General features: G+C 40.3%; 1 protein-coding gene across 1 annotated transcript in view; it reads right to left on the bottom strand.

The window, feature by feature from the left end:
• Nucleotides 1-18972, bottom strand: part of SARNP (SAP domain containing ribonucleoprotein) — a 44753-nt gene that overhangs the window by 9889 nt on the left and 15892 nt on the right. The window contains exons 6-9 of the mRNA XM_004429210.3: nucleotides 18699-18772; nucleotides 18221-18249; nucleotides 14320-14345; nucleotides 12542-12610 (exon numbers count right to left, since the gene is read on the bottom strand). Coding sequence (XP_004429267.1) covers nucleotides 12542-12610; nucleotides 14320-14345; nucleotides 18221-18249; nucleotides 18699-18772 — 198 coding nt within the window. The remainder of the gene's footprint in view (nucleotides 1-12541; nucleotides 12611-14319; nucleotides 14346-18220; nucleotides 18250-18698; nucleotides 18773-18972) is intronic.

Raw genomic sequence — 18972 nt, 5'->3', positions numbered from 1 at the left:
CATGGCACATACACTGTACCCAAGAATTAAGTCCCAAATGGAAGATCAGCTGCAACAACTGGCAGCCTGAATATCATAGATGCTTTCTAAAGTGACTTCCTTTTTTTATGGCAAAGAGTAGTTATCAAGTATAAGATTTTTACCTAAAATGGAGTTCTAGCTTTGTTATCTTCCAAACTCAACTTGTCTTCAAGATTCAAATTCAAGAGAATATTTTTCAAAACTTACCAATTTTACCCTGAATACAATAAAGTATACCGCTCCAAGCTTAGTGTGCTGGGGTCATTTGCTTTGCCAAAAGGAGCCCGCTTTGATTTAATTAGCGCCCCATGGGCTGTGTGTGTTAAAAGCATTCACCTCTTCAATCTTATTACCAGCCCCACTCTGGATCATAAAGAGAAACTAGGAGAAACAAAAACAGTGACCCAAATGTAACCCAGGCTTATTTAGGGAATCTGAACTCAGTAATTCCCAAAACACAAAGCTAGAGTATTTACTGAATTCAAATAAGAGATATCCTCACTATTTTCAGAGACCAAAAGAATGAACCAAGCCAGGCATTTTTCCTGGGCAGTGCAACAAGCTCACTCACTCATCACCCCTCCTTTCACCATGTATGAGAAGCAGAAATTCCAATCTATTCAGTCAGAGATATCCTTACAAGTTAGTAAGGGGCACTTCAGGGAAGCTCAGGTACTGCTGTTGAGTTGGAGCTGGCCAATCTCCTATAGTATAGCTGTTTTAATGACTGAGCTATTGTTCACATCCAACACTGTACAATGTAAAAGTCTCATATATATTCCCATTAGGACCTAAACCCTGCCACTTTATTTATCCCACTTCAACAGTTATTTTCTCAGAAGTCTTGTCCTTGGAGTGACAGAAGAGAGGCTGATACTGAGCTAAGATGGTCACATTTTGCAAAAATAACAAACAACTGTCCCTTTTTGTAAATGAATTACCATACTAAGATGTTAATAGTTCTCAGTCCAATCCGATTTTCCAAGGGAATGTAAGGTAATAGGCAAAATGGAAAAGAGGGAGCATTACGGTCACTTTCCTGACTCTCACTGCCACGTGACTGACGGCAGGATGAAAAGCAGAGCCTGGGGGCTTTCAGGCGATGGTAGATTAATAATGACATGGCCTTGACTTCCCAGAGGTAAAGGTTATGAAACACTCCAGGGTAAGTGGGCTTCCAATTTCATACTCCCAGGGTGAATGACAGCAACTGATGGCTTTTCTCTCAGAAACACTTCAATGCTTAAACACACAGCTGTCACCTCCTCGCCCCAGTTTCTGAAAGTCATCTGAACATGTTTATTCCTGAGTCTTTATGCCAACCAGGCCACAGAACATGGGGTGGTCTTAAAAACCAACGCACAGAGCTTAGGCAGGACTAATGGCGAAGGACTGAACCAGCAGAGGGGATACAATCTTAGCATGTACATAGTAGAGATACTCCAACACTCCCCACACATACACATAATACACCTCCCAATACAACCATCTTACCTATACTCAACCATCTGTCAACTGTGAGAACAGAATCAATTTTCTAGGGCCAGAAAGGTGCCAGGAACTTTGAAGCTACACCAGAAAGAGAGACCACCAGAAACTGTACCTCCTCCTATCCTTACAGGATTTGAAGCCCCAAAACCCAGCTCAGAACCAAACACTCTTCTGAGTCACTAGTTCCCATCACTTTTTCTTTCTCTTGTCCAAATTGAGCTCTTTCCCCAACCCCCACTCCTCTCCAACCCCAGAGGAGGTCGTTTCGGTCTTGCTCTAGCTGATTGTAGGACAAAGCAAGGCAGGTGGAGGAAATGAAGGCTTCACACTTGAGACCCCCGGAAACCAAGTTTCTATTAAAAGTCCCCACCTCCCTCCCTTAAAAGCCAGGAAGCTGCTGCTTTTAAGGATAAGCGATGCAGAGCTTGGCAGAAATGTCAAGAAGTCAGTAGAGGGAAGCTAAAAACTTTTGAGGGGAGGTGAATGCTATCTTAGCCAAAATATATAGAGAATGAAGGACAAGTTACCCAAGCAATCAAAATTTACAATGAGCACTAGGAAAACAGATTCTTTTCACCTATAATATTTTAAAATGCATATTTCTGGCTTTACCCTAACCTAAGAAATCTGAATCTCACAAGGAACAGCCTGGGGAGCTGTATTTTAAAAAGGGTTAGGGCCGGCCCCATGGCGTAGTGGTTAAAGTTTGGTGTACTTCGCTTCGGCGGCCCAGGTTCGTGGGTTTCGGTCCTGGGCACGGACCTACACCACTCATCAGCCATGCTGTGGCAGCAACCCACATACAAAATAGACGAAGATTAGCAACAGATGTTAGCTCAGGGCCAGTCTTCCTCAGCAAAAAAACAAAAAACAAAAAAAAAGAAAAACAGAAAGAAAGAAAAAGAGTCCCCTGGCAACCCTTACGTGCAGCTATAGTTGAGAACTACTGCAAATAGCTTTGAAAAAAGTACAGCCCCTCCCCGCCAATTTTCTCATCAAGTCCCAATAAGGCTGCTACTCCACTCCAATTTCCCCCCAAAAGAATTAGAGGCCTTCCAAAAAGGTTTATACTTCCTACAAACAGGACATCTCAGCTGAAAGGACGTTAAGGAAAAAAGAAAGCTATGAAGGAATCACAGCTGGCTCTAAGGAGCACACCTGTCTTGCTGCCTTCTTAGAATTCAAATAGAGGAACGGAGAGACTCACCAAAGGAGTTCAATACAGGAAGAACATGCCAAAACAAGATCAGGGAACACCCTCAGGTATGTGGGGGAAAGAGGGAGGCTACAGGTTCAAGCATACAAAGGTATTTTCTTCTAGAGAACTGATACAGATGAAGAGGGGGAATATCAACGAGGTGAAGAACAGACAGGAGAAGAGATAAGTTTTGTCTAAAGGCTCATGTATTTTGCTTGTTCATTTAAAGCACTAAAAAGGCCCATCATACAAGGTCTCTCATCTCATAGCTCTGTTCATTTCCAGTTGCTCTTCCTCCTCAACCATCTTATACCTCAGCATGAGCATGAAGTGAAAACCTTATAACTGCTTCCTCTACTCTATACCTCAATAAACACTTCACTCAATAAATACTTTCTAAAATCCAGACACCAAGCATTTCAGACATAACCTCCTTCTTGGTAACTTCTTCACTGCTAGGGATTTAAAAATTCAGTATTTTGGAGCTGGCCCGGTGGTGCAGCAGTTAAGTTAGCACACTCCACTTCGGTGGCCCAGGGTTCTCCAGTTCGGATCCTGGGCGAGGACCTAATCACTGCTCATCAAGCCATGCTGAGGCGGCATCCCACATACAGCAACTAGAAGGATGCACAACTATGACATACAACTATCTACTGGGGCTTTGGGGAGAAAAAAAGGAAAAAAGGAGGAAGACCAGCAACAGATGTTAGCTCACGGCCAATCTTCCTCAAAAAAAAAAAAAAAATTCAATATTTGAGGGCCGGCCCCGTGGCTTAGCGGTTAAGTGCGCGTGCTCCACTGCTGGCGGCCCGGGTTCGGATCCCGGGCGCACACCAATGCACCGCTTCTCCGGCCATGCTGAGGCCGCGTCCCACATACAGCAACTAGACGGATGTGCAGCTATGACACACAACTATCTACTGGGGCTTTGGGGGAAAAATAAATCAATAAATAAAATTTTAAAAAAAATTTGATATGAACTCCAAATCTGGCACACCCTGAAAATATATTTCTATTTCTGCCCTAAGATCTGTTCTGGGGATGAGAAGGCAAGATTTAGTTAAAATACTATTTTTAAAATGAGAGAAAAGAGTAGCAAAGGACAGGTTGGGGAGGAAAGGAGTTAATATTTTCTAGATTTTAACAAGGGACCTCAGATTTTATTAAAAACTGGGCCTTTGCTAGTTTGCAAACATCATCACCAAGTGTCCCCCTATACTTCATCCCCCTCTCCATCTCCAAAATACTATAGAATTTTATCAGACCTGCTTCAGCTATCAAGGCATGAAAAGCAACTTTGCTATTTTGGTGAGTACATAAGAAAATGAACTATTATTATGTAATCATTAAATCTTACTTAAATTGAACCCATATGTATTTTTTAAAATAAAATGTTACCTCTCCTTTTTTTTTTTTTCCCTGAGGAAAATCAGCCCTGAGCTAACATCCATGCCAATCCTATTCTTTTTTTGCTAAGGAAGACTGGCCCTGGTCTAACATCCATGCCCATCTTCCTCCACTTTATGTGGGATGCTGCCACAGCATGGCCCGACAGGCGGTGCATCAGTGCACGCCCAGGATCTGAACCCGGGCCGCCAGCAGCGGAGTGTGCGCACTTAACCGCTACGTCATGGGGCCAGCCCCTCCCTCTCCTTATTAATGTCAACCCAAAGAACAGTATTGCTCAAGCGGTAGCCTCTCAAGCAGTATTAAAATACATCTCAAACATTTCTATACTGCTACAGCTCTCACGTCATGAGGAGCCTTCAAATACCAAAATTTGCCCCCACTCCAAAAAACTAACAACACACCAAAAAAAACAAACCAAAACAAAAAACACCCAACACTTTTTCCTCCTGTATAGATTGTGAAGGATGGGTAGACTTAGATTCAGATGGTTAGCTCACATTTCACCACAGCCAGGGAGAGTATCTGGGAGTGATCAGACAGACACTGCTCTGCTTAGAAAAGCCAGGGCAGCTACTGGTCACCCCAAAATCAGGCATAAAACCAGACATACAATCAGATATAATGTGTTTTACAGGTGGGTTTTAAAAAATATTTACCTTATGTACTAAGAGTGGCACTTTTTTTTTTTTTTTAACTGACACTCAGAGAATGGTCCCACCCCAAGAACTTGGCTGGCAAAAACAAGTGAAGGTATTTAAAAGTAAAACAGACTCAACAGAATCCAGCATTCCCCTCCTTTTCCAAGCTGTGTTTACTCTTGGGGCAAAGACTACAGGGAGACCAGAGAGGTATAAAACTTGTTTTTTATCAAAGTCATCAGTTCTGACATGTCAGAAGCAGGAATGCAACGACACTGGTGGGGGCAGGGTATCGAGCAGGAGAGAGAGAAAAGAGTGAGTTTTTTTCTTACTACAAATTTTCTTACCTCTAGGTTGTCTGGGTTCAAACTCAATGAATGAAATCAGAGAGAGAAAAACAAAATGAAAAGGTACAAGATCCTAGTGGTCTTAATCATGTACTTTAGGGAAGTATCAGAAGTATCTATCAGAAACTTCTCAAAGATCCAATTTACGGTAAACAGGGCAAAACGCCAGCATAAGTGCTGACACAGCATCAAAAATTTCATCTTGCTTCCCCCAATTTTTAAACCTTTACTTCTTAAAGCGTTCAGTTTACATCCCTAACATTTCCTGTCCAATTTTTTCCTCATACACAGCTACATAAAAAGTGTGTTTGAGGGTTAGGGCATAGTGGAAAGATAGAAGAGGAAGTTGAGCAAAGAACACCTGACTCCTATTTCTCTAGTTCAAATTAGAATACATTTTCAAGAGCCCTGGGCAAGAGAGAAAAAAATTCCATTCTGCCTCTTTGCTCTTCCAAATTCCTATAGCCAAGTGGTTCAACAGCAGTTGAATGGCACACATAATGACATCATTGATTGGAACCATAATAGAAGGGAGTGAGAAGAGCGGGTGGGGGAAAGTGGGAAGGGAGGGAGGTGAAGATGTATTTGTGTTACAGACAAAAGACAAGTTCTGTTCCTCAGCAGGGACAAATGAAGAACCAGATGAGGGGATAAACTGAGGTCAGATATTGTTTCCTCTTTAAACAGCTCCTTCACCACTCCCTCAAGGTTTGTTCCAATGGGCGGGTGGAGGAACAGCAGTATACGTATTTTTTTGGAAGGGGGGAGGCAGAAGAAAAAAATGCCAAATATTTATTTTCAAATTATTCTGAATTAGAAGGGGATTTAAAGGAACGGTTAAATTTTGTTTGGGCCCTTAAATGTTCCAGGAAATGCTGAAGACTATGTGGGGCTGGGTTTTGGCTTTTCCTGAAATTCGTACTCTCTGATAGCCACTCTCACTTGCTATCTCTATCTACTGCATATATAACCCATTTTTATCTTCTTTTCTTGTTAGTTAATGTAAGGTAAAAGAATATAATTTTTAAAGTGGAAGAAGCATTTTGGGGAAAAATGACAATCTAGAATGAAGTGGGGGAAATTCCACCAAAAGCCCTTGATCAATGAAATACAATGACTAAGAGGATCTACACTGAAGTTTTTTCCATCTACAATCCTACCATCTGCATTTTTCTTAGTCTCATGGGGCACCATGAGAAAGGGGAATAGAGAATTAAGTGTTGCACTTGGCCTAGGTATTGCTGCTTGAGTATATGTAGATGGAAAAGAACCCAAACCTACTCAGCAAGCTACTTTTCCAACTTACCCTGGGATGTATATCTTCTACAACTACCCGTTAAAAAAAATATTCTAACAAACTCTCCACCACAGCTTATGGTTCTTCAGGTTCTTACAGTTCCGTGTTGGCCATGTCCTATGCATGGCCCCACAGTTCTTCCTTTGGAAAAGGTTTGTATACACATACCTAAACTCTCTAACAAATCCCCATTATAGACCTTGTGAGAAGGCTGGTGACCAACTTCTAAATCCACAGCATGAACTTCCTTCTCTCCACGTTCCAATGGCTAACCTTTATACCAAAACCCACTGCTGAAGGAAAGGAACAAACAAATATTTCTTCATTTATTTCAGATGGTGGAAGGGAATCTAGATAGAATCAAATAGGCCTTCCAGAACGGACTGAATGGAGACCAGCCTGCCATCAGTTAGCCACAATGAAATCTGTATGCTAGGAGACACTGGTGCCCTGCTGTGCTTGGAACTGACTTTTTGTCCCAGTTTCCTTTTTGATATCTGAACACATTTCATTGACAAGCTCCTCAAAAACAAGGCAAGTCCGATATCTCTCTCATTCTGAAGTGGTTGATGCCTAATCGATGGTGAGCAAAAATTTACAATTATACGAAAGGCTTATGAAACTAATCACTGCAGCCACCCAAGAATCTTCTAGCTACCAGCCTCAACAACAAGAAGATGGTCAGCGGAGGAATATTTAGTTTGTTTTCAATCTTTCTTTTTTTTTTTTTTGCTGGGAAAGATTTGCCCTGAGCTAATATCTGCTGCCAATCTTCCTCTCTCTGTTTTTTTTTCCTCCCCAAAGCCCCAGTACATAGTTGTATACTCCAGTTGTAAGTCCTTCTACTTCTTCTATGTGAGCCGCCACCACAGGATGGCTACCAACAGGCAAGTGGTGTGGTTGCGTGCTCAGGAACCCCAGGAACCGAACCTGGGCCACCAAAGTGGAGAGTGCCGAACTTTTAACTACTAAGCCATCAGGGCTGGCTCTGTTTTCAACCTTTTCATAATCTGACACTATAACAGAGAATCATCAGGGAAGAAAACTGGCAAAAATTAAGAACCTGGGAAAAGTAGCCTTCAGGGATTATAGGCCTTAAGATAACTCATTAGGACAGTTACTTATACGAAAAGCTACAGGTAGGGAAAACCCAGTGATATTCTAGTAGAGAAGTAAGGAAGATGTACTAAGGTCAACAGGGATACAAAAGCCTGTATTTTCTACTACTAATCAAGATTCAAGAAGCACTAACACATGCCCCTCACATTCTCGGGGAGGGAGAAGAGTATAAACCACACCTAGTTTTCTGCTTAGTGCCTGGGTTTTTTTTTTTCTTTTTTCTTACTTAACCTAGCTGTATTTTCTGTAATTTCCTAAAGTATCAAGTTTCACTTTCCCCAATGTGCCAATGTTTGGCGGGGGGGGAAATCCACTCAAATAAACTACATTAGTTAACACTACAACTCTAAGCCCAGACTTAGTTTTTTACCAAAACTAATGTCCTACAGCTATCACATATTAACTGAGCTGGCTTCCCATCTAGTCCTTCTATCCACCTCTCATTCCTTTCAGACATCAGTTTCCTATGTTCCAAGCCAAGTCCTGTCTTTACCAACAGGACTGACCCAAACACTACTTCTCTTGGGAGGCATGGAAAACTAACTGACAGAGAAAAAAACAACCAGTCAAACACAAGACTGAAAACCGAGCTGGTGATCAATCAGAACCAACCAGGCATAGGTTATTTATCTGGGTTTTGTTTTGTTTGAGGGGGTGGGAGGTTTCTCAGCCCATAGTCACCATGAGGCTTATATGAGAAAAGGCATGCCATTCTATCCTCATAAAGTCCAAAGAGTTGGAGGGGACAATTTACAGCCTCTTGTGTAAAAAATGTCTATAAATGCCAGTGCCATTCTTTGCCCTGTCACTTCCCATTATCCTAAACCAACAGGATTCTATTCACTAAGACTTGAGCTGGAAACATGAACGGACAAGCCTTTCTTGGGCAGGGGGAAAGGGGGAAGATGATTAAGGGGGGAGGGAAGCCAGATTTCTTTAAGTTTCTGTATACTGCCTAATGTGTACAGTACACTAGCCGAGCTCAAAACTAAAATATATGAGCAGTCGTGCAAAAGTCAGCCTAGGAAGAATAGCAGAGATTTGGTATCCTCAAATTCGTAATATACTCAAGCCATAAATCTAAAATATGAAGAGGAGATGATCTGATTGTGACAGTTAAAAAAATTAGTCATAAACACTATTGATCCGTGGCTCACTTCCTCTCACACACTTTCTCTCTTTATCATATACACTGGGCTGCAGCAGAATCTACTGAAGAGAAATCAGCAAGCAATCAGGGCCTTAAGCTGGATCAAGCAAACACAAACCCTGTACGATGGAGGTGACAGGAGGTGGGTTTCTCATTGCCCTTTTTAGGATACTAGGATAAAGAAGAGGTATCTCCACAACACCTACTAACCTCCACTATTTGCACCATATGTAACTGAATGAGATCTGTGCCTAGAGAATTGTAAAACTTAAAGACAGGTGACCAAATTATATAGAAGGAGGCTATACTGGAACCCAGCACCACAGGATGAGGGGAAGGGAAGTGTGCTGATCTGGCTGTTCCATAAATACAAACTTAATCACGCCACTAACGTTGGCCAACCAAATACTAGGTAGCAAATCATCTCTGGTGATAGAGAACAGTTAAACACAAGACTCTGAACTAGGCCACTCTTACGGAGAACATAGCAGCATAATTTCAGGATTTGGGTCCAGAGCACCAAGTTCTAAAAAAAAAAGTTACTTGAGAAAAAAAGGGGCCACCCCTGTGGCTTGGTGGTTAAGTTTGGTGCACTCCGTTTCGGTGGCACGGGTTCAGTTCCCACCTACACCACTCGGCGGTGGCTATGCTGTGGTGGTGACCCACCACAGGGCAAATCTTAGCTCAGGGCAAATCTTCCTCAGCCAAAAAAAAAAAAAAAGAAAAAGAAAAAAAGAATACTTCCTTTTCTTATCTCTTACTCTCTTTTCTCAAATTTCTCTCCTTCCACAGATTCACTCCGAAACTGCTTAATTCTATAAGTACTAAAAAATTCTGGGCTACAGAAACAGTAATCCAAATACACAGTCTGATTTCTATGCTACTTTCAACTGTGGGAGATATAAGCTAGACTTGAGTTGTCCAATACATATGTGGCTATTTAAATTTTTTTTTTTTTACTTTTTTTTTTTTAATTTTTTGTTTATTGCAGTAACATTGGTTTATAACATTGTAAAAATTTCAGGTGTACATCATTGTACTTCTATTTCTGCATAGATTACATCATGTTCACCACCAAAATACTAATTACAACCCATCACCACACACATGTACCGAATTATCCCTTTCACCCTCCTCCCTCCCCTCTTCCCCTCTGGTAACCACCAATCCAATCTCTGTCCCTATGTGTTTGTTTATTGTTGTTATTAAATTTAAATTAATTAAAAATTCAGTTCCTCAGTCACACAGCTACACTTCAAGTGATCAAATAACCACATGTGGCGTGTGTGTGTGTGTGTGTGTAAGATTAGCCCTGAGCTAACATCCAATGCCAATCCTCCACTTTTTGCCGAGGAAGCTTGGCCCTGGGCTAACATCTGTACCCATCTTCCTCCACTTTATATGGGACGCCGCCACAGCATGGCTTGACAAGTGGTGCATTGGTGCGCGCCTGGGATCCGAACCTGCGAACCCTCGGGCCGCCAAAGCAGAGCGTGCGCACTTAACCGCTACGCCACTGGGCTGGCCCCACATGTGGCTTTTGACTACTGTATTAGATAATACATATTATTCAATAGAATAATATTCTATAGAATATTTCCATCATCATAGAAAGTTCTATTGGACAGTGGTGGTCTAGACAGCAAAATGTCAGCATTTCTGTGACACTCTAATGGTTTATGGGGCAAATTAGAGCAAACTGTTGAAATTAGGATGATTCTGAAAAGCAGGATTTATGATCAACGTAAATGGAACCTATACTCAAAGAGGACATCTCAAAAAGTCACAACCCTCCAAGCAAAGTGATCCCTGGAAGAAATCATACATACTCTAGTACAGTGCTACTCAAAATGTAGTCTGCCTCTTAGTGCTCATCCCCAAACTGTTCATTACCAGTCTGCAGTAAATCCAGAAACTGAGTGTTTAGAAACTTGCAGAGTAATTTAACACTGATTTGACATTTTTATTGTATTTTGCGAAAGTACCACTTTGCAATGAATTGGAAATTTTTACAAACCAGTTCTTTGCCACAGAATTTGAGAAGCAGTACTCTAAAACCTATGTGTGACAATGAATGTTATTAGAGAACAGAGCTCATATAGTCAGAGTTCTGCAAATTACCACTATCTGATTACGACTCTTCAGCGATTTAAAATGTGGACTGAAATCTTATCAATGATCAACTAAAACACAGAAGTTAACTGACTCAAAGTCATAAAGCCAGCTAGCCAACAGAACTATAAAGAAGGAAGAAAACTAACATTTATTGAGGGTCAAAGTGTCACTATGTTAGGTAATTTCAAATATACAATTATTTACTCTTCACAAACAAAGTGTTAGGTTTTACAGATGGGAACCAAAGAAGTTTAGTAAAAACAATTTGCTCAAAGTCACCAAGTTAATAAATGTATCTCTTTGTGTTTTACTCAGCCTCCTGTGGACTAAAAATGAAAACAAGTGAAATATGGAGAAAGATTCTAGAGAAGGGAAGAGAAAAGGCTGATATCCCTGTAATGAAATGCTCTCAAAATAACTCAGGTGGACGGTATACAGTGAGGGACAAATTCTTCTCAGGAATGTGTCCCTATGAGCTAAGTAGGAAGAGATATTGTGTTCAATTTTGTTAATTTTGATGGAACACACGAACACATTTAATTTTTGATGGAACACACAAACACATACAATTCCCTAGAGGAGTGAAGTTATTGCTAACATCCTTAGACACCTAGCCCTCATATACAAAAGACGGAGACAGATGAGAACCAGGGCCAGATCCAAGGCACCCTTCCCCTTGGCCATCTAGCAAAACATAAATGACTTTTGGCTTATAATAATTCTTCCCAATTAAGTGGCATACGGTTTAAGAATCACATACTTTGCCTACCTCTCAACCCTCAATTTTTCTTAAATTTCACATAAACCAGGAAATACTCCTACTGAACACCTATGGTCTTAGCATCAAGCTGGGACACAGACCTGATGTTATATTTCTGGTAAACATCAAAAATGTAACCTGAAAGGAAAGAAGATGGAGCACGGTTGTGTGCAAGGCTTTGAGTCCCATAGGGTCACAACAAGTGGTTACTTTTTATTGCTGAGTTTTTTCCCTGAGGAGAAATATAACCACTGTCAATTCAGTTTTTTACAATGGATTTCTAGAGAGCTACACTCAAGTGGGAAATAATGATTTTTTTTAAATGATGTGTTTTTCTGGTTTGAAATAGTCTTCCTTAACCCTGCCACCACTTCAACAACCAAAAAATATGTTCTCATTCTCAGAGAACAAAGATTCAGAAACTATCTGTTCTAGGCAAACAAGAGGGTCCTTAGCATTTTCTCCAATGTGCCTAGCAAAACTCCAAACATAACAATGCCCCGCAGAACTGATCAGCCCACATAGCACAGTGTCAACAAAGTCATCTTGCTTAATAAACTAAACAGTATAAGTTAGCAGAGAGGCAGAAAGAATGAAAAAATTTTCTCACTTTTGTTCTTCCAAATTTTGTTTCTAAGTACCTTTGACCTAAAGACAGGATTGTCTTCTCCAGATTATTTAACTTCCATTATGCCTATATCGGAAGTTAAAGCAGATGTAATAAGTTTTAACATCACTGAATTCAACATCTTAATCAAGAGAAATATAGATCATGCTCTAACAGCCTGGGTGGAAACTATGAAAACAATCTGTGGAAAAAAACAATTAGCTTTGTGAAACAATTCCTATAATGTAATCAGTAGTCAGTGAGAGGGGGTGATAGTCAAAGGATTGTGTGAAATGAAGTGCTGAGTAGCCAGCTATATACTCAGGACAGTCATTTCCAGCCTATGTAGGCCCCAAGCTACTCTAATGTTACAAAAACAGTACCTTACCTTTCTGGAGATTGAAGAGACATTCAAACCAAATCTTTGAGCTCTTTCCTTTAGCTTATCCAGGTTAACCTATAAAAACACAGGGGGGAAAAAAAACCCATATTAAAAAAAAAATCAAAATAGAACATACAGTCGAGACAGAAACTATGGACCAAAGCTAAGAGTTCAAATAAGCCTACAACATCAACATCAAAGATACCCTATGTGCCAAATTAGGAAACTAAGCAGCACCCATTCATGCCACTAATTATTAAAAGGCTCCTTCTGGAATGCAGTGCAAGATTCAGCCCTGCCTCCTTCATTCATCAAAGGTGGCAAGAGCCTAAAGAGGGTTTAAGATCAAAGTGGGCCAAACATTGAAAAAGCAAACAAATGTCTAAATCATCACCTCCAAACACATCCATCATTCACAGCTCAAAATCATTAATTCCTATATATAGTCTCTGTAAGTGGTTCTTAACTCTATCTCCTACCAAAGCGAAACTATCACTGCGGCTCTCCTTTCTTCAGAAGACACATCTACCACGAGTACCCAACTTAATTTTCTCCCTTCCTTCTTCTCAGAAGTCTTGATATATAACACTTATTATTATAAGAATATTTGGGACATTTTCATTATTACTACTACTACTACTAACATTTCACTTTCCCTTACAATACTGAACGGTAACCACAAGAGCAGGATGTCATAAAGCTGAACATATTTCACTACATTTGTCTCCATTTTCTAAACATGCCGACTAGTCACAATGGTCCAGAAAGCGTCTTACTCTACTAGTCTTTATTCTCTGATATTATATTTAATAGGTAGTAGGGCCGGCCCCTTGGCTTAGCGGTTAAGTGCACGCGCTCCGCTGCTGGCGGCCCGGGTTCGGATCCCGGGCGTGCACTGGCGCGCCGCTTCTCCGGCCATGCTGAGGCCGCGTCCCACATACAGCGACTAGAAGGATGTGCAGCTGTGACATACAACTATCTACTGGGGCTTTGGGGGAAAAAAATAAATAAATAAAATCAAAAAAATATTAAAAAAAAATAGGTAGTAATATTCTTATTACTTATCCTTATTCTTATTACTTATTCTTTATAATTTCATTTATTTATTTATTTTTTCCCCCAAAGCTCCAGTAGATAGTTGTATGTCATAGCTGCATGTCCTTCTAGTTGCTGTATGTGGGACGCGGTCTCAGCACGGCCAGAGAAGCAGCGCGTCGGTGCGCGCCCGGGATCCGAACCCAGGCCACCAGCAGCAGAGAGCACTCACTTAACCGCTAAGCCATGGGGCCGGCCCAATCTTATTACTTATTCTTATATCTTATTCTACTAGTCTTTATTCTCTGATATTATATTTAAAAGGTCTTGAAAAAGACCAGTATCTACAAATAGAACTCATAAGTCGCTTCCACAAATTCTTTTGTGGTAATTAAGAATTAAACATTATCCAAAGCCAGTGGTCAAGGCCTAAAACTCGAGTACCATAAAACAAAGAGTTACATGGATTGCCCTCTAGCTAACAAAATCTATTCATTTTTTCAAGAGTAGTAGTAGGAAGGAAGATGTCTATAGTTTCTTTGAAGATGTGGCAATTTTCCTGATCTCTCAGTACCCCAAACAATTCTTTTTATTTAGGACAAAATACACTGTACTGAAAACAAACAGTGACCAGACTCATATGATCTCAGAGTCTCCTCTGATCTGGGGAGAAGGAGGAGTCTCTAACTTTAAAACTAACCGTCCAGAGTTAAGATTTGGCTCTCAAGATATAAAAAAACATTTCTTACCATAGGTTTGGTGTCAGATGACAGGCCTAAAGAAGCAAATAAAAAAGTTTTATTTACTATTTTTAAAAGTCATAAAGGAAGCTGACAGTCTTCAAATCAAATTAGACAGCACAGAAATAGTATATAGGAGAAATGTCCTTTATCCAATGATGAGAAAGAAAAAGCAGAGACTGCATCTAGAGATCATGTCTGCACTCACTGATGGGAACATAAAATGGTGGAGCCACTTTGGAAAATAGTTTGGCAGTTCCTCAAAAAGTTAAACACATAATAAAGGCTTCTTCCTTTTAACAAGACTTCAAGAGTACATTATTTTACAGCTGTCTTTGGTATATTTTAGCTGTGCCTTTTAAATCTGTTAAGTAATACCCTCAAAAAAAACAAAAAGAAAAAGAAAAAAGTTAAACACTGAGTTACCATATAATGGTGATCACATAATTACCATAGCAATTCCACTCCACTCCTAGGTATATACCCAAGAGAAATGAAAACATACATCCACCCAAAAACTTGTATAGGAATGTTCACAGTAGCATTATCCATAGCAGCCAAGAGTGAAAAAAACTCAAATGTCCATCAACTGACAAAGAGACAGATAACATGTGGTATATCCATAAAATGGAATATTATATTATCCAACAATAAAAAGAAATGAAGTACCAATAACAACACGGATAAACCCTGAATACATTACGCTAAGTGGAAGAAGTCAGTCACAAAAGATCACGAATTGTATTATTCCATTTATATGAAAGCAAATTTATACATATAGAAAAAAATTAGTGGCTGCTTGGGGGGGCTGGAGGGAGGGAATGGAAAATAACTGCTAATGGGTACAAGGTTTCTTTTTGGGGTAATGAATATGTCCTAAATTTAGACTGTGATGACGGTTGCACAACCCTGTGAATATATTTAAAAAACACTGAGGGCCGGCCCCGTGGCTTGGCGGTTAAGTGTGCACACTCTGATGCTGGTGGCCCGGGTTCAGATCCCAGGCGTGCACCGAGGCACCACTTCTTCGGCCATCCTGAGGCCGAGTCCCACATACAGCAACTAGAAGATGTGCAGCTATGACATACAACTATCTACTGGGGCTTTGGGGGAAAAAAATAAATAAATAAAATCTTTAAAAAACATTGAATTTTATACTTTGAATGGATGAATTGTATGGTATATGAATTATATCTCAATAAAGCTGTTAAAACAAAAGAGAAAGAAAGATATCATATCTGGACAAAAGAGCAGAGCTAGTATCAAAATGAGTTAAAATTATGCCCTCTTAAAGCCAATGTTCTGTCCTGAAATTACCTAAGCAGCAAGTAGTAAATTGGCCTGTAGTTTCCAACTCTAATCTAGTCGATAATTATTTACTTAAAACTTCTCAGAATTTTATCTTAAGCAATCTCAATCTTGTAATTGGTTCCCTAACTCTCCACTGTAAACATACAGGTATGGATTCAACTTTTACCACAACCTATGTGCTAGGAACTGTTAGGTGTTTCATGTTCTCATTCATATAACAACACAGTCAGCCCTCCATATCAGAGGGTCTCCTACTCACAGATATGGAGGGCCGTGGAGGGCCAAATGTATTCACTGTACAGACTATGCCATTTTACATAAGGGACTTAAGCATCCAGGAATATTAGTATTCCTGGGGGTTCCTGGAACCAACCCCCCAGGAAACTGAGGAATGACTACTTCCTTTTAAATGTTGTCAAATTCCATCATTCAAGAGCTACTCTGTAGTTCTAGGATGTTAGAATTATATGAATAATACGGCAAATGTTACCTATACATTATTTTATTGATCAGGTTTCCTTTTCAGACTAAGTATTAATTTTAACTTCTGTCTTTCCTCAAAGAGCACCATCTAATGTCTTTAACAATTTTTGCTGTATTATCACCAATCCTATTACCTCTCTCTTAATGTAAGTAAAAGTCAGAAAATATCTTGTTTCTAAAACATGTAGTATTAGTGGCCAGAATTCTGCTGCTCTTTTAAAAAGCACAGCAGGGGCCGGCCCCGTGGCATAGTAGTTAAGTGCACATGCTCTGCTGCTGGCGACCTGGGTTCGGATCCCGGGCACACACCAACGCACCACTTCTCAGGCCATGCTGTGGTGGCGTCCCATGTAAAGTAGAGGAAGATGGGCACGGATGTTAGCTCAGGGCCAGTCTTCCTAAGCAAAAAGAGGAGGATTGGCACGGATGTTAGCTCAGGGCTGATCTTCCTCACCAAAAAAAAAAAAAAAAAAAAGCACAGCAAAACACTACAAGATCTTTGGAGGACATTTTATTTATTTATTTATTTTTTGAGGAAGATCGGCCCTGGGCTAACATCCATGCCCATCTTCCTCCACCTTATATGGGACGCCGCCACAGCATGGCTTGACAAGCGGTGCGTCGGTGCACGCCCAGGATCTGAACCGGCGAACCCTGGGCCACAGCAGTGGAGCGCGCGCACTTAACCGCTTGCACCACAGGGCCAGCCCTGGGGGACATTTTCTTAACACACTTGAAACTCCTGACAGGTCACTAGGAAGACTAGATTGGATTAGGAGACTACATTCAAATTTTAAGTCTCTGACAACATGGAATATCTACGTTCTTTTTAAAAATAATAACCTTTTTCCCTAATTTATTACAAAATATGTATTCATTGTAGAAATTTTTTTTTAATTTTTTTAAATTTATTTTATTTTTTTCCCCCAAAGCCCCAGTAGATAGTTGTATGTCATAGTTGCACATCCTTCTAGTTGCTGTATGTGGGACGAGGCCTCAGCATGGCCAGAGAAGCGGTGCGTTGGTGCGCGCCCGGGATCCGAACCCGGGCCGCCAGTAGCGGAGCGCACGCACTTAACCGCTAAGTCACGGGGCCGGCCCATCATTGTAGAAATTTTAAAAACACAGATAAGCAAAAAGAAGTCACTCAAAATTCCAGAGATAAAGAGTGTTAACAATTTAGTATATATCTTTCTAATCTTTTTTCCCCATCCATATATGCATTTTTATTACTAAAATGGGAACGTACTGCTAATATAATTTTATAACTTGCGGGCCGGCCCCGTGGCTTAGCGGTTAAGTGCGCGCGCTCTGCTGCTGGTGACCCGGGTTCACATCCCGGGCGCGCACCGACGCACCGCTTCTCCGGCCATGCTGAGGCCGCGTCCCACATACAGCAACTAGAAGGACGTGCAGCTGTGACATACAACTATCTACTGGGGCTTTGGGGGAATAAATAAAACTTTAAAAAAATAATAATAATGATGATTTTATAACTTGCTTTTTTCACTTAATATCTTTCTCACCAATATTCTTCAACATCATTTTTAACATCTGCATGGTCTTCTACTATACTACGGTACAGATTTATTTAACCAATTCTCTACTGTATACTATATTGTTTCCAGTTACTGATCATTATAAATATGCTGTGATAATCGTTGTGGCTAAATATTTAAGCATATCCAAGATTATTTCCTTGTAAATTCCTAGAAGTAAGATTGCTGAGGTAAAAGATACTCTTTTCTTTTACCACTCACACTAGGCAGTATAACACTGGACAGGTACACAATAATTACATGCTAATTTGAGACACCATGCTAATTTGAGACACCAGAATAAGTAAGCTAGGTACCAGAAACTTCTCTGAAGATGTCCAAGAAACAGAAAACAAATGTTGGCACTTCCTCCCATTCTCTCATTAACTTCAGTACCTTCTCTAAATTGCCCAGGATGGCTTAAGTATCATTTTACCCAAAGCAAAGAAGTGAATGTTATAACCTCTTAAAAGCTTCTAGAGTAACAAGTTTATCTTCATTTGGAGAAATGAAATCTGCTGTGACACAAAAGAAAGAATATAAAGATAACTTTCTTAGAAGAGTCTCTGTATTCTTACCTTTTGATGGAACTGAAGAAATCCCAAATCTGTAGAAAGAAAAACAACCTAAATTTTAGGAAGCTGTTCACACCCCTGCTTGTCTGTCTCCATGTCAAGTGTATATATGGCACTTCTTGCTTGTGATCTCAGGCCTTGCAATCATTAGCTAATTCTAACAACTCCATGAAAGAGGTTCAGTTTACTCTTTTTCTCACCAAGAGTCCAGAGAATAAGCTAAAAGGAAGCTTTATCAGAATTGGGAGTAGCAGTTAATTCCTGACTTTTACCTATTACAAAAACCTTGCTTGATAAAACCCAATCTATAGCTATAACATCTAAATCAGCAGGGATGTTCTGAATAGAGCCAAAGGAGTGTTTCTTTTCAGCAAGGCCTCTATTCTACTTAAAATCAACAATTATAGTTAAAACCCACGATCACACCCCCCATACCCTCATACTATCACTATCTCAGGTCTAAAAGGCTGGGGACACTCACCTAGCTGCCCGGGCAGCTTTCTTACTCTCCAGGCTCACAGGTACATTGAATCGTTCAGCTCTCTTCTGCATTCTCTAAGTGATAATAGACAAAAAAGGGGGAAGAGAAAAATTTAATTTCTGGTTTCCTTCTTTTAAGAGAAAAGCTGTTTAGAGATGTGTATCTTTAGAACATCAGGAGTAATTTTTTAAGGTCTAAATTGAGAATACTGACAATCCTAGAGGACATCAGGTTGTATCCATCCTAGGGTTTAACTCAACAACCATTTCCAGAA

Source organism: Ceratotherium simum, chromosome 17, assembly GCF_057802395.1.
Source record: "Ceratotherium simum simum isolate JZ-2026a chromosome 17, ASM5780239v1, whole genome shotgun sequence".
Lineage (NCBI taxonomy): Eukaryota > Metazoa > Chordata > Mammalia > Perissodactyla > Rhinocerotidae > Ceratotherium > Ceratotherium simum.
The sequence above is the reverse complement of the archived record's forward strand: the minus strand, read 5'-3'. Positions and strand labels throughout refer to the sequence as shown.